Source organism: Corylus avellana, chromosome ca3 (assembly GCF_901000735.1).
Source record: "Corylus avellana chromosome ca3, CavTom2PMs-1.0".
Classification (NCBI taxonomy): domain Eukaryota; kingdom Viridiplantae; phylum Streptophyta; class Magnoliopsida; order Fagales; family Betulaceae; genus Corylus; species Corylus avellana.
The window spans coordinates 16,741,735-16,760,932 of NC_081543.1; the positions used below are offsets into that span (position 1 = coordinate 16,741,735).

The window sequence follows — 19,198 nt, forward strand, 5'->3', positions numbered from 1 at the left end:
CTATTTTATTTCCTTTTTGTATTTTCATTGATTTATAGGTTTTCGGAAGAAAAGAAAGCATTCTTGGAAGTATCGGGCTTAAAGGACAAAATTGGGAAAAAGCTAGAAGATTTGAAGAAAGAAAAAGCATTTTAGTAGTGCGATCGAGTGCACTTCCAGAGAGGTCCAGTTGTGAAGAGCAAGACGTGCGTTCGTGCACACAAGAGAAGACTCGATCGCATCTGCGATCAAGCGCAGAAGATACACGATTGATCGCAGCCGTGCGATCGAGCGCACACGGGCTGCGATCGAGCACACCCATGCGCTGGAGAATTCCAGAAGCTGCGGCCAGACTTATATTGCTTTCCATATTAGGGTTTTTCTAGTCCTAGTTGCACTAGGACTAAACCCTACGAGTTTACTAGGGTTTCTAGGATTTTTAGAGTATTCCTAAGTCTATAAATAGACCTCTAAACCTCATAATTCAAGATCGATCTTTAAACACAACTTTGGAGGGGGAAATTTGGAGGCTACTTCTATGAGCGGTTTTCGGTTCTTTCTTTTCCCTTTATTTTAATTATATGTAACTAAACTCTTTAGGAGGGTTAGATTGAAGTCCTAATTATGTTTATTTAATATTTCAATATTGGCGCTTTTGTGATAATCATATTGTGATGCTTAACTTGATTAATGCCTTTTTTTTTTTAATTCCTTATATGTGTATGATTGGCCATTATATGCATGCGGTATGGATTAGTTAATTAAATCAATTTGGATGACCAAGTTCTGGGTTTAATAAGAGTAACAAAAGAATTCCACATCAGGTTCTTGGGTTAATCAACATGGAAAACCGGGAGTATACACCCATGCTCTAGGTTCCGTGTGTTTGTCGATTTCCATAGATTTATGCTTTCTTAAAGAACAACTTAGTATACACCCATGCTAAATCCTTTAAAAAAGAAAAGAGTTAGAGTATACACTCATGCCTAACTCGTTGCTTAGGAAAATCTATAGCTTAAGAAGTATACACCCATGCCTTTAGGTTGGCAAACATTAGGTATTCATAATATGATTAGAGCATTGGCATATTGTTATATCCTTTGAGCATGATTAGTGGTGGATATCAAAACCCTACTTTTTATTTATCTTTATTTCTTTTCAATATATCAATATCAAATTCGTGACAACTTTGATATTTTAATTAATTCTAAATAAAATCAACAATCTCCGTGGGATCGATCTCGTACTTGCTACACTATACTATTGTTTTGATATTGTACACTTGTGAGTTAAAACGTACCAATTATTATCTATTAATTTAGTTAGTATTTGGCATAACATGTATGTTAAAGATACTTCTGCATCAACTTTGAAAAAAGAGATATGTGCTGTTCTTTTTCGTTACAACCTCCAAATCGAAAATATTCGAGACCAAGGATATGATGGAGCTAGTAATATGCGTGGTGAATGGAATGGGTTACAAGCTTTATTTGCTAGGGATTGTCCCTATGCATATTATGTGCATTGCATTGCTCATAAACTACAATTAGCTTTAGTTGCAGCATCTAGAGAAGCCAATCACATTCATCAATTCTTTATCCAGTTGGCTTTAATTATTAATATTGTTGGGGGTTCTTCTAAACATCATGATGACTTGCAATCTATTCATGCTGTTGAAATTAAAAATTTGGTTGCTTATAATGTAATTGAGACTAGAAGGGGGGTAAACCAAATTGACACTTTACAACGACCTGAAGATACTCGATGGTCATCTCATAATCAATCTTTTTGTAGCATGATAAGAATGTTTGGTGCAACTTGTTCAGTTATCAACAAGATCTCAAATGAGGGAGCTAATTATTCTCAACGTGGTGATGCTGAAGCGGCTTACATGATATTAACATCATTTAAATTTATTTTGATATTGCATTTGATGAAAGAAATTATGGGACTCACGAATATGCTTTGCCAAACTTTGCAACAAAAGTTACTAGACATTTTAAATGCCATGAGTCAAGTTTCAACTACACAATCACTCATTCAAAAGATGAGAGATGATGGGTGGGAGCCTTTGCTTGCTATTGTTAAATCATTTTGTGAAAGAAAATGATATTGATATTCCTGATATGAATGCTCATTACACTAGAACTTGAGGTAGATCTCGTCGTCAAGATGAAGGGTCTCCGACAACAGTGGAGCATCATTTTAGAGTTGATATATTTACTGTTGCAATAGACTTTGAGTTACAAGAATTGAAAAATAGATTTAGTGAGCAAGCTGTGGAACTCCTCATTCTTTGTGTTGCTTTAAGCCATAAAGATACATACAAATCATTTAAGATTGATGATATATGCAAGTTGGCTGAGAAGTTTTATCCTCGAGATTTCACCGAGCAAGAAAAAATTTGTTTGAAATTTCAGTTGCAGCATTATAAGCTTGATGTGCCAAAGCATCAAGATTTTCAAACTATGTCTACATTATTTGAGTTATACAGAGGATTGGTAGTTTCAGAAAAGTCAAAGATCTATCCTTTGATTGACAGATTGATTCGCCTAGTGTTGACTCTCCCTGTTTCTATTGCGACTACAGAACGAGCTTTTTCTGCCATGAAACTTATAAAGACTAGATTGCGTACTAGAATGGAGGATGAGTTTTTTGCAGACCATTTAGTAGTTTATATTGAGAAAGGAATTGCTAAGAATTTCACTTCAGAGATGATAATGGATGAATTTTATTCCATTAGCAATCGTCGTCGAGCATAATTTAAAGGAGAAAATATGTTCTTTTTTTTTGGATTTTTTTTGTACATGTCTATAGCAAAATATGAAACTCGTGTATTTGAAAAGAAAGTTCTCTTGATCTTTTCTACGATGATTCTATAAACATGCAACTTTTGTAATGGCGTACAATTTAATATGAAATTAAATTTAAAAGTTCTATGTTTTTATTTAGCATAAATACACACCTATAAAGAAAGACTATATACATCTATATATTTATGTATTATATAAGTCCGTCCCCCCAATCCAAAAATTCTAGTTCCACCCCTGATAACAGGCAAGGGGTTACCTCATAGAGCAACTTCCAAGAAAATACTTCTTCCTTTTCACAAAACACACAACCTCACAAGAACACACTCACAATGGAAGCCTGGGGGTGATTTGAACGGTGAAATGGGCGTGGGTTTGAGGGGTATTTATAGGTGAAGAAAGGCTGAGGCACTCACCAACTATTCTGAAAAGTAGGGGACGTCCGGTACTATTGGGGTGTATATCCGGTACTATTTACTCAACGGTTTAAAGGGTGCTTCGTATGTCCAGGTATTATGTAATGGTTTTCCAAAAAGTAGCATACATCCGAGTTGTCCCCAGGCGTACGTCCTTGTACTTTTTGCTGGCGTATTTACAGTGGTCCCCTAACATACGTCCTCTACTAAAAATAGTAGTGTATGTCCGGTAACCCTAGCATACATTCGATCAGAAAGAGTTAAGCTCGGGTTTGTGCTTCAAAATGCCTAAGGAGTTTTAGGTTATAAGTATAGGCTTAGGTTCTTTGTTATAAAACCGGGCTTTTCATAAATCCTTTAACCATTCTTTGCAGAAAATCCTTTAATAATGAATAAAAACTACTGTTTTTATCGGAATATTACAGATACACTTGACAATGACAAAATATGTCTAGACACAAAGGGACCCTTACATGGTCAACACTTTACAATGATAAAAATATGTCCAAACACTTGCACAAAACAACACCTCTAAATCACATCCATAACAAACACCAACTTAACTTTACAGTTCACTAGTCAACTTAGCAAAATAAGTTCAGACACATACACAAAACACAACATAATCAAAAGTTGCAAACTTTACACATACACAAAACAACATTTACTCCAAAACACAACCACCACTAAGTTAACATTTCAAATTTGATTTCCTCTTTTCTTCTTTTAAATCCCTTTATCTTGGAAGTTCGTTGGCTTTTAAATCTTAATATAGTATGTTCTTCTCATAAACTTGATTGCAATGCTAACTAGTAACTAGTATGTATGTGGACAATTTTGCTAAATGGGCCGCCTCTACTGGTCAAAGTGGAATGACTCATTCTCATTATGTCTCTTCATCCCATAGTTGCTCTCCATATTAGCATTTTAATCCCTCTGGCATTTGCTCTACATATCCTTTCTCTTGAAAATTGGTAATTTCATATTGACACTTTTCAAAGTTTAAGGGTATTATTGTAAAAGTAATAAAATATTAAGGATAGCAAATAAAGTTTTCCCTAAATTAAAAGAATTGTAACATTCACTTAAGGTTTTGATTAGTATGAGAAAAATGCTTTTTACCATTATATGATAATTGATAGCCCTTTGCTTTGTTTCGCTTATAGAGTTCCTTTTGCTTTGACCTCTGGGTTTTCTTTTTCCTGTTATTTTCCTTTTTAATTTGTTTTATTTCATTTATTTATTTATTTTCAAATGAGCCCATCTTTGGCGTTGTGCAAAGGTCTCCTTCCATCCAACCGAGACTTGGTACACCAAACTTATTGGTTGCTTAGGAAGAGGGAAGAACCCCGTTCAATCAGTTAATCATGGGTATCCATCTATTTTAAGGTCATTTTCAGGCTTCTTCGGCATCTCCTAGAACGAAGGGAATTTCTGTAGAATTCTTGGTCAAAGCAAAAACCAAACCGCAGCCCAAAAGCTAAATATAACTCTGTTTTCTTAAGCAAGTGCGATGGGTAAGTCCCCTTCCCCTTTTCCTGTATATTGCGACCAAAAAAAAAAACGATATGGGCAAGCGTTGTACAAAAGATTTTGGAGAGACGTGAAGACTGAAAATTATTGTTCAAGTTAATAAATTAGTATAGTCCTTTTATATATCAACCCCGGTAAGCAATAGGATATGTTGAAGTTAGTAAGAAAACCTAAAATACGAGAATTATAGCATAAGTAAGAGACAAAGAATTACGAGTGGTTTGATATTAGACACTAACTTTGGCTCTATAGCTTAGCTTAACCCCATCAGAGCATTAATGGGAATTCAATGCAATTAATACTAATAAGGTATATGTGAAAATTTTTCATTGCAGAGATTCAAACCCACACCCTAATACATGCCCCGACAACTTGAAAATGTCCTTGAGAACCTTACCCTCATGGTTAAATTCCGACAAAGTTATTTTGTCAATGTATGTTATTAAAAATGGTAGTTTATGAAATAAAATTTTTATCGGAGACTGTCATTCGTATGGTTGGCGAGCAAAAAGGCAAAAGCTGGAAACAAAAGACCAAAAAACAAGTTATGAAAAGCCAAACAAAAACAAAAATGATTGATATAGAAAGCAAATCTCCAACAATTAAAAAAAAAAGGAAAATGCTTTGGATTTCGTTGCCTTAGAAACCAAGAATGGATGCACAACTGGACAATTGCCATAAGAGATTGAATGATTGAATGGGACAGAGGAGAGAGGCCCAACCCAACCATCATCGCAGATATTAACCAACGATCCCAAACCCCCCATAAAAAAATCGTCATTTCTTTCTTTGAAATTCTCTTTTCTCTTTTCTTTCTTTCTTTCTTTCTGTTCCCTCTCTCTCTCTCTCCGTAGACCATATCCCATAGTCCATAGTCGAGAGTCAAGAGAGAGATGGCGGCATCAGCGGCAGGTGGTGGTCTTGCAGGAGACGTATGGAGGGCGCATGCGTCCATGGCCATGGTTCAGTTATTCAACGGAGGGTACCATGTGATAACCAAAGTGGCCCTTAATGTTGGGATCAACCAGCTCGTCTTCTGTGTCTTCCGTGACCTCCTTGCCCTTTCAATCCTTGCCCCCATCGCCTATGTCCGTGAAAAGTACTACGCATTCCTTTCTTTCTTTCTTTCTTTTTCCCAAAATAATGTTCTATTTATTAAGTACGATTATGCTATATGCATTTATATGGTTGATGCTGAATGGGAACATCCAGTTTGGTTTCCAAGATTTCCACTTGCAAATTCATTTTCATATTTTTCACTGTTATTTATGAGATGCTGCCAATTTATATAACGCCCCCGTAAATGATGATGGATCTTTTATGATATCATGCGACAGATTACAGAACAAAAGTTGTTGATTCAATGTTTTATATATGATATGCAGTTTGGCCCCCAGCCAGTTGCATTTCCTCGTAACATTTCTTCTCTCCTGTTTTGTAGACGGGTTCGACTACCAATGACTAGATCCCTACTCATGTCATTTTTCTTTCTTGGGTTAACTGGGTAAGTTAGGATGCTTCATTTCCCATCTTAATGGTATACTCATACATTACTTATTATCATTTTGTTATTTATTGGTAAAACTGACGCAAATTCAATCAGGATATTTGGGAACCAGCTTTTGTTTCTTATTGGTCTTGGCTATACAAATCCAACTTATGCTGCTGCCATACAGCCTTCTATTCCAGTCTTTACATTTATATTGGCTGCGATGATGGGGTCAGTTAGAAAAATTCTGACTTTGCTCTAATTGCGCCCTTGCCCCTTTTTTTTTTTTTTTTTTTGAGGCATACACATAAATGCATTTGTGTGCCTGCGCATGCACATATGCACACACACAGTTTGCATTTCAATGGATTTTACTTGTTCAATATCATATCTGGACTTGTTCATGCAGCACAGAAAGAGTGAACTTGCTCAGAACTGAAGGTCAGGCCAAGATTGGAGGTACACTCATATGTGTTTCCGGTGCCATACTAATGGTTCTATTCCGTGGCCCAGCTTTGGTTGGAACTGCAGAACCAGACTTCTCAGCACATAGTGAAATAAGTGCCAAGGGTCAGCCAGAGCCTGCTGGATGGTTAATGTCAAGTTTTCTGGAATTTGGGCTCGACCATTTTCACCTTGGAGTCTTATGCTTAATAGGGAACTGTATGTGCATGGCTGCCTTTCTAGCCATTCAGGTACAGGATTATACATTTTTGTTTTTAAATAATGAAATGAGAGCATTTTTTACACTTAGATAAGCTCTTGAAGTTTTTTGTTTGCGGGATGCATTATTAACTCATTTACTTTAAAATATATATGCATGCGAAAAAATTAGATATATTCTGAGAGGTGCTGATGTTGAACTACTAGCCAATCTAGAGGGAGGAAATCCCATTTTGTGCCACATTTCCGGGGAGTTCATGATCAAAGGTCCAATATCTTTCCATTGGACTCCCACTAAAATTTGAATTAGGATCCTTGCTGATGCAGAATAGCCTGGGACTTCTTGTGATTAAGGAGCTATCTTGCTAGGAAGGTCGTGAGAATCAGGTGGGAAAATTTATAAAAGAGGAGAAGCTTGGGGTGGTTATGTATAGGGGAGATAACCTGACTTTTTTGGAAATCTTATTAGGAGAGATTATGGGATGGGAAGTCTGTGAATTTCAGCAAGGGAATAGGAATGACCTAGTGAGATTATTAGCAAGAAAGGGAGAAAAAGCTTCTGAAAATATCAGCAAGAAAGAAAGAATAGAGAAAAGACTATTGAGGAAGAGGGGGGAGGGGGGATTCCAAGTAAACTTAAACAAACACAACTTCAATTCAGCCATCCCCTCCAAAAGGGTACAGGCTGTATCCTTATATAACCAAGATTACCTCTCTAGGGAGTATTCACATAGTCCAATGAAAAACAAAGAAGGCGACTCACAAGTTACTATGATCATTCAAAGTACAGCAGCTGACAGCTAGAGACAGCCAGACTTTTTCTCCATTAAGTTGCTTCAATTGCATACTACTTTGCATGTTGGTAACGTACTGCTACTTCATGCAAATCTAGAAAAATCCCAGTACTTAATATTCAATAAACGAATAATTAAATTAACAAGAATCCTCAAACATCAACTGCTGGTTGTTCTGTGCGTCCTTGAATGGCTGACTGGCTTTCTACATAACATGTTTTGTCCAGCCATGTGATTGCTGCTGTATCACTTGGTTTCTGGGCTAGTGATTGGCTACTGGGCAATGGTCTTTGCTTTTTTGCAAAGATGGCTGTGAGGCACATATGTGAGCGGCAACTAGATGTCGACTTGGCTTTGCATGTGGTTACATGCCTGATGTAATTGAGATTGTGGTTTCAAATTTCTGATTCGGAAGGTGATCAATGCAAATCAAGAAGAAGATGTAAGGGTTATTTATTAGGTCTATATGATACTGTTGATCCAAAAGATGATGATAATTACAGGAGGATGATACTAGTAAGTAGGATGATAATGAAAAGAAGGATTCATGATAGCAGAAGGAAAACACTCTATATCAAAAAATTGTAACTAGCTTTATACTGATTAGACTTGATGAATCCATGTATTTCCAGATAAAGAAAGCTGCTGAATTCTTAAAACCACAATATCCTAGTCTGAAATTTCTGTTTTTAGTTACTTAGTTGATATTTGTGTGTATTGAATCTATTATTGTGAAAACATTCAGGCTCCACTTCTGGCTAAGTATCCCGCCAGCCTATCAGTCACGGCATATTCGTACTTCTTTGGTGCTCTATTGATGGTGACAACGGCATTCTTTATGACCAATGAGACAACAGACTGGAGTTTGACGAAGTCTGAGTTTTTTGCTGTCATTTATGCTGTAAGTTTTTTGGTAATGATATGTTTGTCTTGAATCTGACATTCTCCATGCCGCTTTGTTGCCAGTCTTTGCTATAGCTCCATTTGACTTCAATGACTTTTTGGTGGTTTTTGCTCCTCTGGGTTCATGTGTGATGTGCTGGCTATTTTAACTTTAGTAGACAATGTATGGTGATAATTCTGTTTTTCCAGAAAAGGACTGTCCTCACTTCACATTTATTATAGTCAATGTTGTGAGGGTCCACCTTCACTAACCATGTAAGGTGGAGCGCAATTTAGGTTTCTCTAATCTTGCGCTATTTGCTTATTCATCTCCTTGATTTGTAGGTTGATGGGATTTAGCTGTGCACTCTGTGCCAACATATTCATCCATTTAACGGGTCTCAACTTTCAGTGGTTGGCTTAGATTTGATCCTACAATTATTAACTTCCTTTGAAGGATTAGAGTTTCTTGTTGACTGAGTGACACCTCCTTAACTGGAGTGATCTTGGGACCTCTATTTTCAAGTGGTACAATTATGCTCAACGATGAACTAAACTGGTCTTATGTAAAGCTGTCAATGGATCAGACCAAAGATTTTGAATCTAATGCTAATTCTAGCCAATTATGAGTCTAATGCCAACCGAATGAATCTAGTGGCTTGAATTGAAAATCTGGTTCATTAGGTTTGATAATAATTGGATAGATCTGTATGATTTGATTCAATTATGATCTGAAGCTGATTAAAAAATTGATTACAATATATGATATAATAGTTATACTTTATAAGGGATAAGCATTTCTAAAAAAGATAATTTCTATTATTTATCAAGAAAAAAGTACAATCATGTATATATTAAAAAAATTTCAGGTTAGAATCAATTTCAGGTCTTTTGAATTTTCATTTGAATTTGATCTGGACCCTACTCTATGTAATTGGATTTGGGCACAAATCCTGCCTAACCTGCACCAACAGCCCGAGTCTGTAGGTTGAGCTGGATTGAAATGGGTATTGAAATTTTATTGTAGTGAACCATGCATTGGCATTTCGAAGAGAAAATTGCAGTTTTGAGGGTTTCTTATGTGGTATTAGGTGAAACAAAAATGTGCACACCTAAATCCCCCTTAAATCAGGTGAGCCGGAAGTGTTATGTATTTTGGACTTCGAAAAGGCTTATAACCACGTATGTTGGGATTTTTTGTTATACATGTTAAGGAGATGTGGCCTTGGGGAGAAATGGCAAAGTTGGATTACGCACTGCATATCCACTGTTTGGTTCTCTATTTTTTTTAGTGGTCAGTTATACATGCACCCAATGGGACTTGAACCTCTGACCTCACCCTCCACTTTACTACAAAGGAAGTATCATTTTGAGGTAAAGCTCATTGGTCACTGTTTGATCTATTCTGATTAATGGTACTCCCAGTGGCTTTTTCAATAGCTTTTGGGGTTTGATATAGGGTGGTCCTCTGTCCCCCTTCCTTTTTCTGGTTGTTATGGAAGCACCAAGTAGAATGATGTTGGCTGCTATGACTGAGGTTCTATTTTTGATTTTTCGGTGGGGGCTAGGAATGATGATACACTATTTGTCTCTCATCTTCTTTTTGCAGACGATAACCTTATTTTTTGTGGGGTTGCATAGGATAATCTTTGATATTTGAGATGTGTTATACATTGTTTTGAAGCTGTTTCAGGATTGAAGATTAATTTGGCACAAACATCTTCGGTCCAAGGCACCTTTGAGGGTGGCTTTCTCCACGTCGACAACATATTTAGGAAAAATTCTAACTATGAATAATCTCCACAAGCAGCATCATAGTGAAAAATTAGTATTGTATTTGTGAAAAGAGTGGGCAAATTCATGCTCACCTCCTTCACTATGATATTGCGAGAGACTTTTGTAACTTGGCCTTTAGGATGTTTGGAGTAGAATGGGTTATGCCGAGACGGGTGATGGAGCTTTTGGTGTTTTGGAAAAGAAGGTTTAGTCGGAAGGATCTTAATTTTGTTTGGAATGTAATCCCTTCTTGTTTAATGTGGTGCATCTAGAAAGAAATGAATGCTCAAAGTTTTGAGGATTTTGACACGACAAGCTTGGATTTATAACTTTGTTTCCTTAAATCCCTTTTCAAGTGGATATCTGTTAATACCCTTTTGGATGCCTCTTAACTTTGTAGATTTTGTGCTCTTTTTCCTTAATCCTAATCTTGCTATGTGTTTTCTCTTATATACTTCCTGTGTACTTGAATTGCACTTCTTGCGCTTTTAATAAATTTTCTTTATTTATTAAGAAAAGGCTAAATATAAGTTGGTTCTTGTTGGTAATGTATCAAATGTGAATGCTTTGGCTCGTATTCTAGGTTGTAGGGTTTTTTCTTGCCCTTGAGATACGTGGCCCCTCCCTTTGGATGCTCCTTTCAAGGCTAAATCTCTTTGGGATGCAATTATTGAGAAAAAATGGAGAGAAGATTAGTAGGGTGGAAAAGAGACTATCTATGAAAGGGTGGTCAATTAACATTGATCAAGAGCACGCTTTTCAACCTGCCTATATACTTCCTTTCTCTTCCCTATCTCAATCGGTGTTGCTAATCGGATAGAAAAATTGCGAAGGTATTTCTTGTGGGGTGGCTTGGATAACGAGTTTAAGTGCCATCTTGTTAGTTGGAAGAGGATTTGTACTCCCCTTAATCTTGGAAGTTTGGGGAGTAAGAGTTTATTCACTTTCAACCAGGCTCTGTTTGGAAAGTGGCTATGGAGGTATGTTGTAGAAGGAGGGGCTTTTTGGCGACAAGTCGTGGATAGAAAATATGGCAGTTTAGTGGGCAAGGGGTGCTCTAAAGTTGTCACCGGTCCTTAAGTAGTGAGTCTATGGAAGCCTATTAGGAGGGGCTATGATACCTTCTCTAGTTTTGTTACTATCAAGGTGGGTGATGGCTCTCGGACCAAGTTTTGTCATGACATTTGTTGTGGGGATTGTACTATTAAGTAGTCCTTTCCGGAGTTTATCTTGCATTGCAAGGGACAAATATGCTTTGGTGGCTGACCATATATTTGCTTACTATGACAAGGTGCATTCGGAGATGAATTTTATTAGATTGCTGCATGATTGGGAGGTGGATTTTGTATTTTCTTTTTTCAGTTCGCTATATTCTGTTAAGAGTTGGGGGGATGAAGATAAGTGCTGTTGGGTTCCTTCCAAAAGACGATCTTTTGAGGTCAAAACATCTTACAAAGTTCTCTCCAATGCTGAGTACTTTTTCCCTTGGAAGAACATTTGAAGGTCTAAGGATCCTTTGAGGGTCACTTTCTTCACATGGAAAACATTTTTAGGAAGAATTTCACACTATGGACAATCTCCACAAGCGCCACATCATAGTGATAGATTGGTGTTATGTGTGCATAAAGAGCGGCAAAACTCTTGAACACCTCCTTTTCATTGTGATATTGCAAGAGACTTGTGGAATTGAGTTTTGGAGTAGAGTGGGTTATCCCTAGATGAGTGGTGGAGCTCCTGGCATGTTGAAAAAGAAGGTTTAGTAGGAATGATTTTAATTGTGTCTGGAATGTAATCCCTTCTTGTTTAATGTGGTGCATTTGGAAATAAATGAATGCTCAAAGTTTCAATGATTATGAGAAGACAAACTCAGATCTACAACTTTGTTTTCTTAAATCCTTCTTCTAGTGGATTTATGTTAATGCCTTTCTTGATGTCCCTAACTTTGAAGATTTTTGTACTCTTTTTCCTTGTTTTTGATATTGTTGGGTGTTTTTCTCTTCTTTTTTGATTAGTACCTCGTGTGTACTGATGCTTTTAATAAATTTGTTTTACTTATCAAAAAAAGAAAATGCAAATGTTTATGTTTATGTTTGACTGATTGCAATCAACTGAATAAGAATTCAATTCTAATGTTCAAATATAGTCACATCAACACTGTGGTCCAAGAAGATAAGGAGTTTGAGACTAGTTAAGGGGACAAGGTTAGGATAATTCTATAGAAGTGTTGATATTATTGTATTCTTTTTTTAAAATGTTTATGTGTGGACAAAAAACAATTGACTTTTTTTAACTGTGGGGGTTGTGATAATTTAACAAAAAATCACAAGCTATTAGGACTCAGTGACGCAGGAGCCTACTCTACTTAGACCTCAACATAAGGCACCAAATACCATTTATAATGGATGATGATGCGTGCGTATATGTAGGATGGTCAATATAAACTTCTTGCAAACAATAGAATGATAGAAATTTGCCATCACTTTTTTACAACATGCTTCTTAGTACACAGTGATTTTGTTGTAGCTCCTTTTGGGTAAATAATCTGATATGTATGTGTTTTTCTGTGCGGGGCATGTGTATGCATGCATATATGTATTTCACATTGCAACTTCACTATTTTTTATTATTATTATTATTAGGGGAGAAAAAGTATGGTTAAGTGCATTACTCCTTATTTTCTCAGGGAACTATTGCGTCTGCCCTTAATTATGGACTCCTAACATGGAGCAACAAGATCTTGGGCCCTGCTTTGGTTGCTCTCTACAACCCACTCCAACCTGCAGCTTCTGCCTTCCTGTCAAGAATATTTCTTGGAAGTGCTATCTATTTGGGAAGGTTTTGCTCCAATCACTCCCTGTACAATATTGCGCATTTAATTTATTTGTTGATGATAGATCTGAAGCCTTGATTTGCTTAATCAAACCATATGAAATTTTCCTTTTTTGGTCGTAGAATGCAAAAGGATTTTTAATCTGTCCTTTTTGTTTTCCTCCCCCCGGGCGGCCCTAGTAACATATTTCTCTTTATATTCTACCATAGAATTTCCTTTTGCATTCAAAATTATGAAAAATGAAATTGCCTGAAATTTTATAGCACTTGAAATTGGAATTTTGTTGGAATGATGCTTACTTGGTGTTTTTACATGTGCAAGCAGTGTTTTAGGAGGATTTTTAATTCTTGCCGGTCTTTATTTGGTCACTTGGGCATCTTATAGAGAAAGACAAGCAGCTGTGGGGGTTATTCCCCATGTTATCCGGAGTTCTGAACCGCTCATTCACAAAGATGTACCGATTAACAAGATACCATACCAGAGAGGTCACATTTTCTCAGGAGCTGCCGCCTCACTGCCAAAATCCTCAGATTAAGCAACACATGATAGGATTTTGATGTAAAGTCCTCATAATTCTATCTTTTTTACGGTAAACTATGCTTGCATAAAATAGAATCATCTGTCATGTCTTTTCCATTCATTGTCTCTTTCAAAAGTCAAAAGAAAACATGATGTTCTATATTTTCTATTTCAATAGGGTTTTGTCTTTCAAAAATTCAGTTTGTTTGCATATTATTTGTCCTTTGATTTCCTCAGCTTTGGGGTTTGACGTTCCCTGTATTAGATTAATAGCATTGATGGCATTGTCTATGCCACCTGACCTGAGCAATATTTTATAATTTTGGCTGCTTGGGAAAAGGAAGAATCCTCAATGTTAGCTTCTGCTGCATGTGCAAGATTAAAACTTGCTGGCTTTTGTTTATTTGTTATACAAATCTCTTGATTCATGAATGGGTTTTTTCTAGGGTGCAAGATTAAAACTTGCTGGCTTTTGTTTATTTGTTATACAAATCTCTTGATTCATGAATGGGTTTTTTCTAGGGTAACAGAGGATGTCTCTCTCGAGTAATGCTAGAGACTATCTTTTATACTCTCAGATTTGATGTAGCTTTTAAAATCAAATTGAATTTGGGATGAATTACTATTGAATTTTGGTCCAATGGTGATTTTAAAAGCCGTAAGAACTTTGAGAAGATATTATAAAAAAAAATTGATAAAAAGATTGTCTCTAGCATTATTTGTCTCTCTTAGACTAATTTGTTGAATTTGACTGTATTTATTTGTTGTGGGCTTTATTGGAGGTATTGAGGCATATGTACACAATAGGAGATGGTGGTTCTTTCATATCCATGAAGAAAATGATCCTCTTGATTCATGATATAACTTGTTTGACATCAAGCACATCAATAATGTTCTTTCATACCTGAGACCCAGAACCAGCCTTGGAAATTGGAAGAGGCTGTAACAGAATTGCTTTGTGGTCTATATCTTACTACATTAACTGTTTAAATTTAATTTAATTTTAACTTCTTCAAGAGAAAGAGAGAATAAACTGGCTCCGGATTCTCTCCAATACATTATGGACGGGAGGATATCTAGTTCATGACTGAAATTTCTTTAAGGAAATCATAGTGCCACAAATGTGTCACGTGTCCTCTTAATAATATATATATATAAAAAGGGTAGCTGGCCACCCCAAAGGGACAATGAATTTTTTTTAGTTTGGCCATAGGTGGTTTCGGCCACCCTAGGCTAACTGTGGTCGTTTGGCCACCCCAATCACCCTTTAGTTTTTTTAAAATATTTTTAAATTTTTTATTATTTTTAAAGTATAAATAATATTTTATTATTATTTATATTAATGAGACAGATGTCTTATTTATGGCCCCAAGATAGAGATCTTGGCCATTAATTGAATATTTTTCAGTCCAAAATTGACTGGAGAGGATCCTGTTCCAAATAAACTAAACTAAGATCATATATAATATATGTGTACCACGTGGCATTGCAAAATCAAAAGGGTAGTTGTTACATATTATAAACTTAAAAACTTTGCTTACCAACCATAATTTTTCATCATATTTGTAATCATATCTTTAAATTTAAAAAAAGTGTTAATTTAGTGTAACTATCTTTAAAAAATTTGTAGTGTCAACTCTTTTGTTCAAATTCAACTTTAAATATTAATTGACGAAGTGAAATTCTCAAATTATCCCATCTAAATTTAAGGTATTTTATAAATATCTTAAGAGTATTTTGGAGATTTTACAAATTAAATTGTGTAATTTAACTCTGAATTATGGTGGAAGGGTTAATATTGTAAATTTTTAAAAGATAGTAATTCAAAATGATACTTTTTAAAAATTTAAAGGTATAATTACAAAAATAATCAAATATCAGATAACGTAAGTGAAGTTTTTTCCAAACTAACATTCTTTTAAGGTTTTGATTATTATGAGAAAATGCTTTTTATCATTCTATGATTATTGATAGTTTGTTTATTTGTTTTTTTTTTTTTTTTATTTAAAAAAAAAAAAAAAAAACACTACTTTTGATATGAAGTTTAACCTCGTTAGTTTCTGTTTTTTCAGATATGTATTGAAATTGTAATAGGCTTCGAGTCGTAGAATGAACAATAGGTGCCGTGATGGGGTGGGAGGAAAATAAGTAAGAAACTTTAGGGTCCAAATCATAAAACGAAAAGTTTATAGGGACTTATAATTCGATAAAAGGAAGATACACTATCAAAAACTAGAAAGCAGAGACAAAACGAAACTGTGGAAGAAGGAAAGAAACTAAGGTAGGGGGCGGTGGTTTTGTAATACATGTATGGGTCGTTCTAGTTGGATCTGAATCTGCAAACAAACAAAGAGGGGGAAAAAAAAAAGAGGAAAAGGAGAGAAGAAGGGGGAGGACTGAGGAGATCATCACAGGTATTCCAAGAAGAGGAAGAAACGCAACAGGTAACCCTAACCCACCTAACTTCTTCCTTCATTGTGCCTCCGTGAATTTATCAGGCGAGGAATCTCAGTGATTGTCGGATAGGGAATCAGATCCAGCCCTGGAAATGCTCAGGGCATTAATCTTTTCTATTGTACAAAGTGTCAGTCTGATCTGGACTTTGTCAAACTATGTTTTATTTTCTTTTTTTTATCAGGATTCGTGGAAACCTCCGTAAACTTGTGATGCTACTGCTTGTTCTTGCAATCACAGTCTCAACCATAAATATAACGCCAAGGATGTTCTTCTCTGTTAGCGCCAATCGACCTCTTTGGAGGAATCGTTAACATAAGACAACTACAGAAGAAAATGGTGTTGGGCAGAATTGTGGATTTTATTTCCGCTGCGTCAAGTCGTTTGTTGGCTCCACAGTCTTCTTCTTCTTCTTCTTCGTCTTCTTCTTCTACGGTTCCGTATGTAGCGGTCGGAATGTCGCCTCTGCCGCCCTCTGCTAATGTTTTTGGTTTCGCCAACAACTACAACAACAACAACAACAAGAGCAATCTTAGACACTCTTCGTCTCTCCAGGACTTCTCTGCTTATCGTCCACTTGATCCACAAGGAAGTGATCTCGTCAACCACTTAAAGTATCCACATTCGTTGCAGAGAGAAAATGCTGGCTCTAGCTTCTCGAAACAGAAGGCTTTGCCGGGAGGAACCCCGTCTAAGCGCACCAAGTGGGTGCGGCTTCTCATGCTTATTCTGTGCCTCTTGCTGTTGGGACTTGTAATTTATATGATTTCGCCTTATGTTTATTCTTATTGGTCTCGAGGAGCATCCAAATTCTATGTTGTGCTCGATTGTGGAAGTACCGGAACTCGAGTTTATGTATATCAAGCATCTATCGATCACAACAATGCTGGAACTCTTCCTATTGTCTTGAGTTCTTTAGCGGAGGGTCTTCGCAAGAAGCCTAGTTCCCAGAATGGGCGTGCTTATGATCGAATGGAGACTGAGCCTGGGTTTCATAAGTTAGTGCACAATGTGTCTGGCTTGGGGGCCGCGATTAAGCCGCTTGTTCAGTGGGCAGAGAAGCAAATCCCCAAGCACGCACATAAGACCACCTCTCTCTTCTTGTATGCCACAGCTGGGGTTCGCAAGCTGCCGACTGCTGACTCGAAATGGCTTCTAGACAATGCGTGGTCCATTCTCAAAAAAACTTCACCTTTCTTGTGCCAGAGAGAGTGGGTGAAGATTATCAGTGGTCCAGAGGAAGCTTATTACGGATGGATAGCACTTAATCATCGCACAGGTATGTTGGGGGCCAAACCAAGAAAACCAACCTTTGGTGCACTTGACTTAGGTGGGTCGTCGTTGCAGGTTACATTTGAGAGCAAGGAACATATACATAATGAGACTAGCGTAAGCCTTAGAATAGGAGCTGCTAAACATCATCTCACTGCCTATTCTCTCTCGGGCTACGGTTTGAATGATGCGTTTGACAAGTCTGTGGTTCATCTTTTTAAGAGTGTTCCAGAAATCACTAAGAGAGATATAGTTAAAGGGAAAACAGAACTGAAGCATCCTTGCTTGCATTCTGGGTACAAGGAGCAATATATCTGTTCACAGTGTGCTTCGAATTACCAGGAAGGCGGGAGCCCTGTGATTGCAGGAAAAAGTCTGAGTAAAGGAGGAAAATCAGGCATTGCTGTGCAGCTGCTTGGTGCTCCGAACTGGGAGGACTGCAGTGCGCTGGCAAAAGTTGCTGTTAATTTATCTGAATGGTCAAGTAAAAACCCAGGCATTGACTGTGATTTGCAGCCTTGTGCTCTTACTGATAGTTTTCCTCGTCCTTATGGCCACTTCTATGCGATGTCTGGCTTTTTTGTGGTGTATAGGTTTTTTAATTTGACTTCAGAAGCCACACTAGAGGATGTTTTGGAAAAGGGTCGTGAATTCTGTGAAAAAACTTGGGAAGTTGCAAGAAAAAGTGTTGCACCTCAGCCTTTCATTGAACAGTATTGCTTTAGGGCACCGTATATTGTATTACTTTTGAGAGAGGGCTTGCATATTACAGATAGCCAGATCATTATTGGTTCTGGAAGTATTACTTGGACTCTTGGAGTTGCCCTTTTGGAAGCTGGGAAGGCATTTTCATCTAAAATGCGGCTTCGCAGTTATGAAATACTCCAAATGAAGATAAACCCGCCAGTCCTTATTGCAATTTTGTTTATTTCGTTGGTGCTCCTAGTTTGTGCATTATCATTTTTTGGAAATTCGATGCCAAGATTTTTTAGGAGGTCATATCTCCCACTTTTCAGGCATAATAGTGCGTCAAACACATCTGTTCTTAATATCCCATCTCCTTTTGCATTCCAGCGTTGGAGTCCTATCAGCTCCGGTAAGCACCTCTACAAGATTTCTAATTTGGGTATAATTTTTCAATTTTTTAATATTATGACTATCAATATATATGCCACATATTTGAAGTGTATGACTGTCACTTTGTTATTGTTATGTTTTTCTTGGAAGAGAAAAATTATGTTCTCTTTCTCTAGCATTTGTTGATCTTCCTTTGAGAGAATCTTTGAACACTTGACATCATGGACAATGTCATTGGACATTAATTTCAAGTAAGATAACAATTAAATGAAGTAGAGGTTGTCCAAATTATTGAAATTCTTTTGCATGTCTCAAGATTTGTTATACTAACCAAAAGAAAAAAAACAAAAGATTTGTTATGAAAGTCTTTGGGTGACATGGATATGAACCATGATAGAAGTTGCCTTATGCTGTCTCGTGTCTTTTAAATCATTTTGTTCAAACTTACTAGTGTAGAATTATATGACAGACCATTTCTATCTGAAAGTATGTATGTCTAGGATGAGTAGATCTTCCCAACTCCTGAGAGAAATTTAAACGATCATATGATTAAGATATTAATTTTAGAGAAAATATTAAACTAGCTCTTGTGCTTTGGGCTGTTATCAAATAGTTCATTGGATTTTCAATTTTATCGAATAACTTTTTTCCATTTGTGTTGTTATCAAATAGATATTTCTGTCTATATTTTGTCCATTTTTCTA

The 19,198-nt window shown here is 36.6% G+C and overlaps 3 protein-coding genes across 11 annotated transcripts in view; all 3 read left to right on the top strand.

Moving 5' to 3' along the window:
* Nucleotides 1–1,318: 1,318 nt before the first annotated feature.
* LOC132174212 (uncharacterized) lies at nt 1,319–2,741 on the top strand. Its single transcript, XM_059585904.1, has 2 exons — nt 1,319–2,040; nt 2,138–2,741. Exons 1-2 carry the CDS (start codon nt 1,319–1,321, stop codon nt 2,739–2,741), a joined length of 1,326 nt encoding a protein of 441 aa, XP_059441887.1.
* Nucleotides 2,742–5,366: 2,625 nt separating this feature from the next.
* LOC132176594 (WAT1-related protein At4g19185) lies at nt 5,367–14,119 on the top strand. Of its 2 annotated transcripts, XM_059588847.1 has the most exons (7): nt 5,367–5,837; nt 6,180–6,242; nt 6,342–6,458; nt 6,637–6,922; nt 8,430–8,585; nt 13,026–13,177; nt 13,497–14,119. In XM_059588847.1, the coding sequence occupies exons 1-7, from the start codon at nt 5,632–5,634 to the stop codon at nt 13,705–13,707; spliced, it is 1,191 nt and encodes a 396-aa protein (XP_059444830.1). In that variant the 5' UTR covers nt 5,367–5,631; the 3' UTR covers nt 13,708–14,119. The 2 variants fall into 2 exon arrangements, with proteins under 2 accessions (XP_059444830.1, XP_059444831.1); XM_059588848.1 differs by lacking the exon at nt 6,342–6,458.
* A 1,690-nt stretch (nt 14,120–15,809) lies between these two features.
* The window catches only part of LOC132173640 (probable apyrase 7), a 6,429-nt gene continuing 3,040 nt past the window's right edge, over nt 15,810–19,198 (top strand). For 2 of the 8 annotated variants that reach the window (XM_059585195.1, XM_059585196.1), the window contains exons 1-2: nt 15,812–16,135; nt 16,330–18,513. In XM_059585195.1, coding sequence (XP_059441178.1) covers nt 16,482–18,513 — 2,032 coding nt within the window. In that variant the 5' untranslated portion in view covers nt 15,812–16,135; nt 16,330–16,481. Of the gene's footprint in view, nt 18,514–19,198 lie in introns of all 8 variants that reach the window. The other 6 variants (XM_059585192.1, XM_059585193.1, XM_059585191.1 and 3 more) reach the window with 4 other exon arrangements.

Bases quoted from the DNA above. Each gene is read 5' to 3' on its own strand.
- LOC132174212 (XM_059585904.1), top strand. From the start codon at position 1,319: ATGTATGTTAAAGATACTTCTGCATCAACTTTGAAAAAAGAGATATGT. The intron at 2,041-2,137 runs GTGGGAGCCTTT...AACTTGAGGTAG, and splicing joins CAAAAGATGAGAGATGATGG to ATCTCGTCGTCAAGATGAAG.
- LOC132176594 (XM_059588847.1), top strand. From the start codon at position 5,632: ATGGCGGCATCAGCGGCAGGTGGTGGTCTTGCAGGAGACGTATGGAGG. The intron at 6,243-6,341 runs GTAAGTTAGGAT...AAATTCAATCAG, and splicing joins TTCTTTCTTGGGTTAACTGG to GATATTTGGGAACCAGCTTT. The intron at 6,923-8,429 runs GTACAGGATTAT...GAAAACATTCAG, and splicing joins CTGCCTTTCTAGCCATTCAG to GCTCCACTTCTGGCTAAGTA.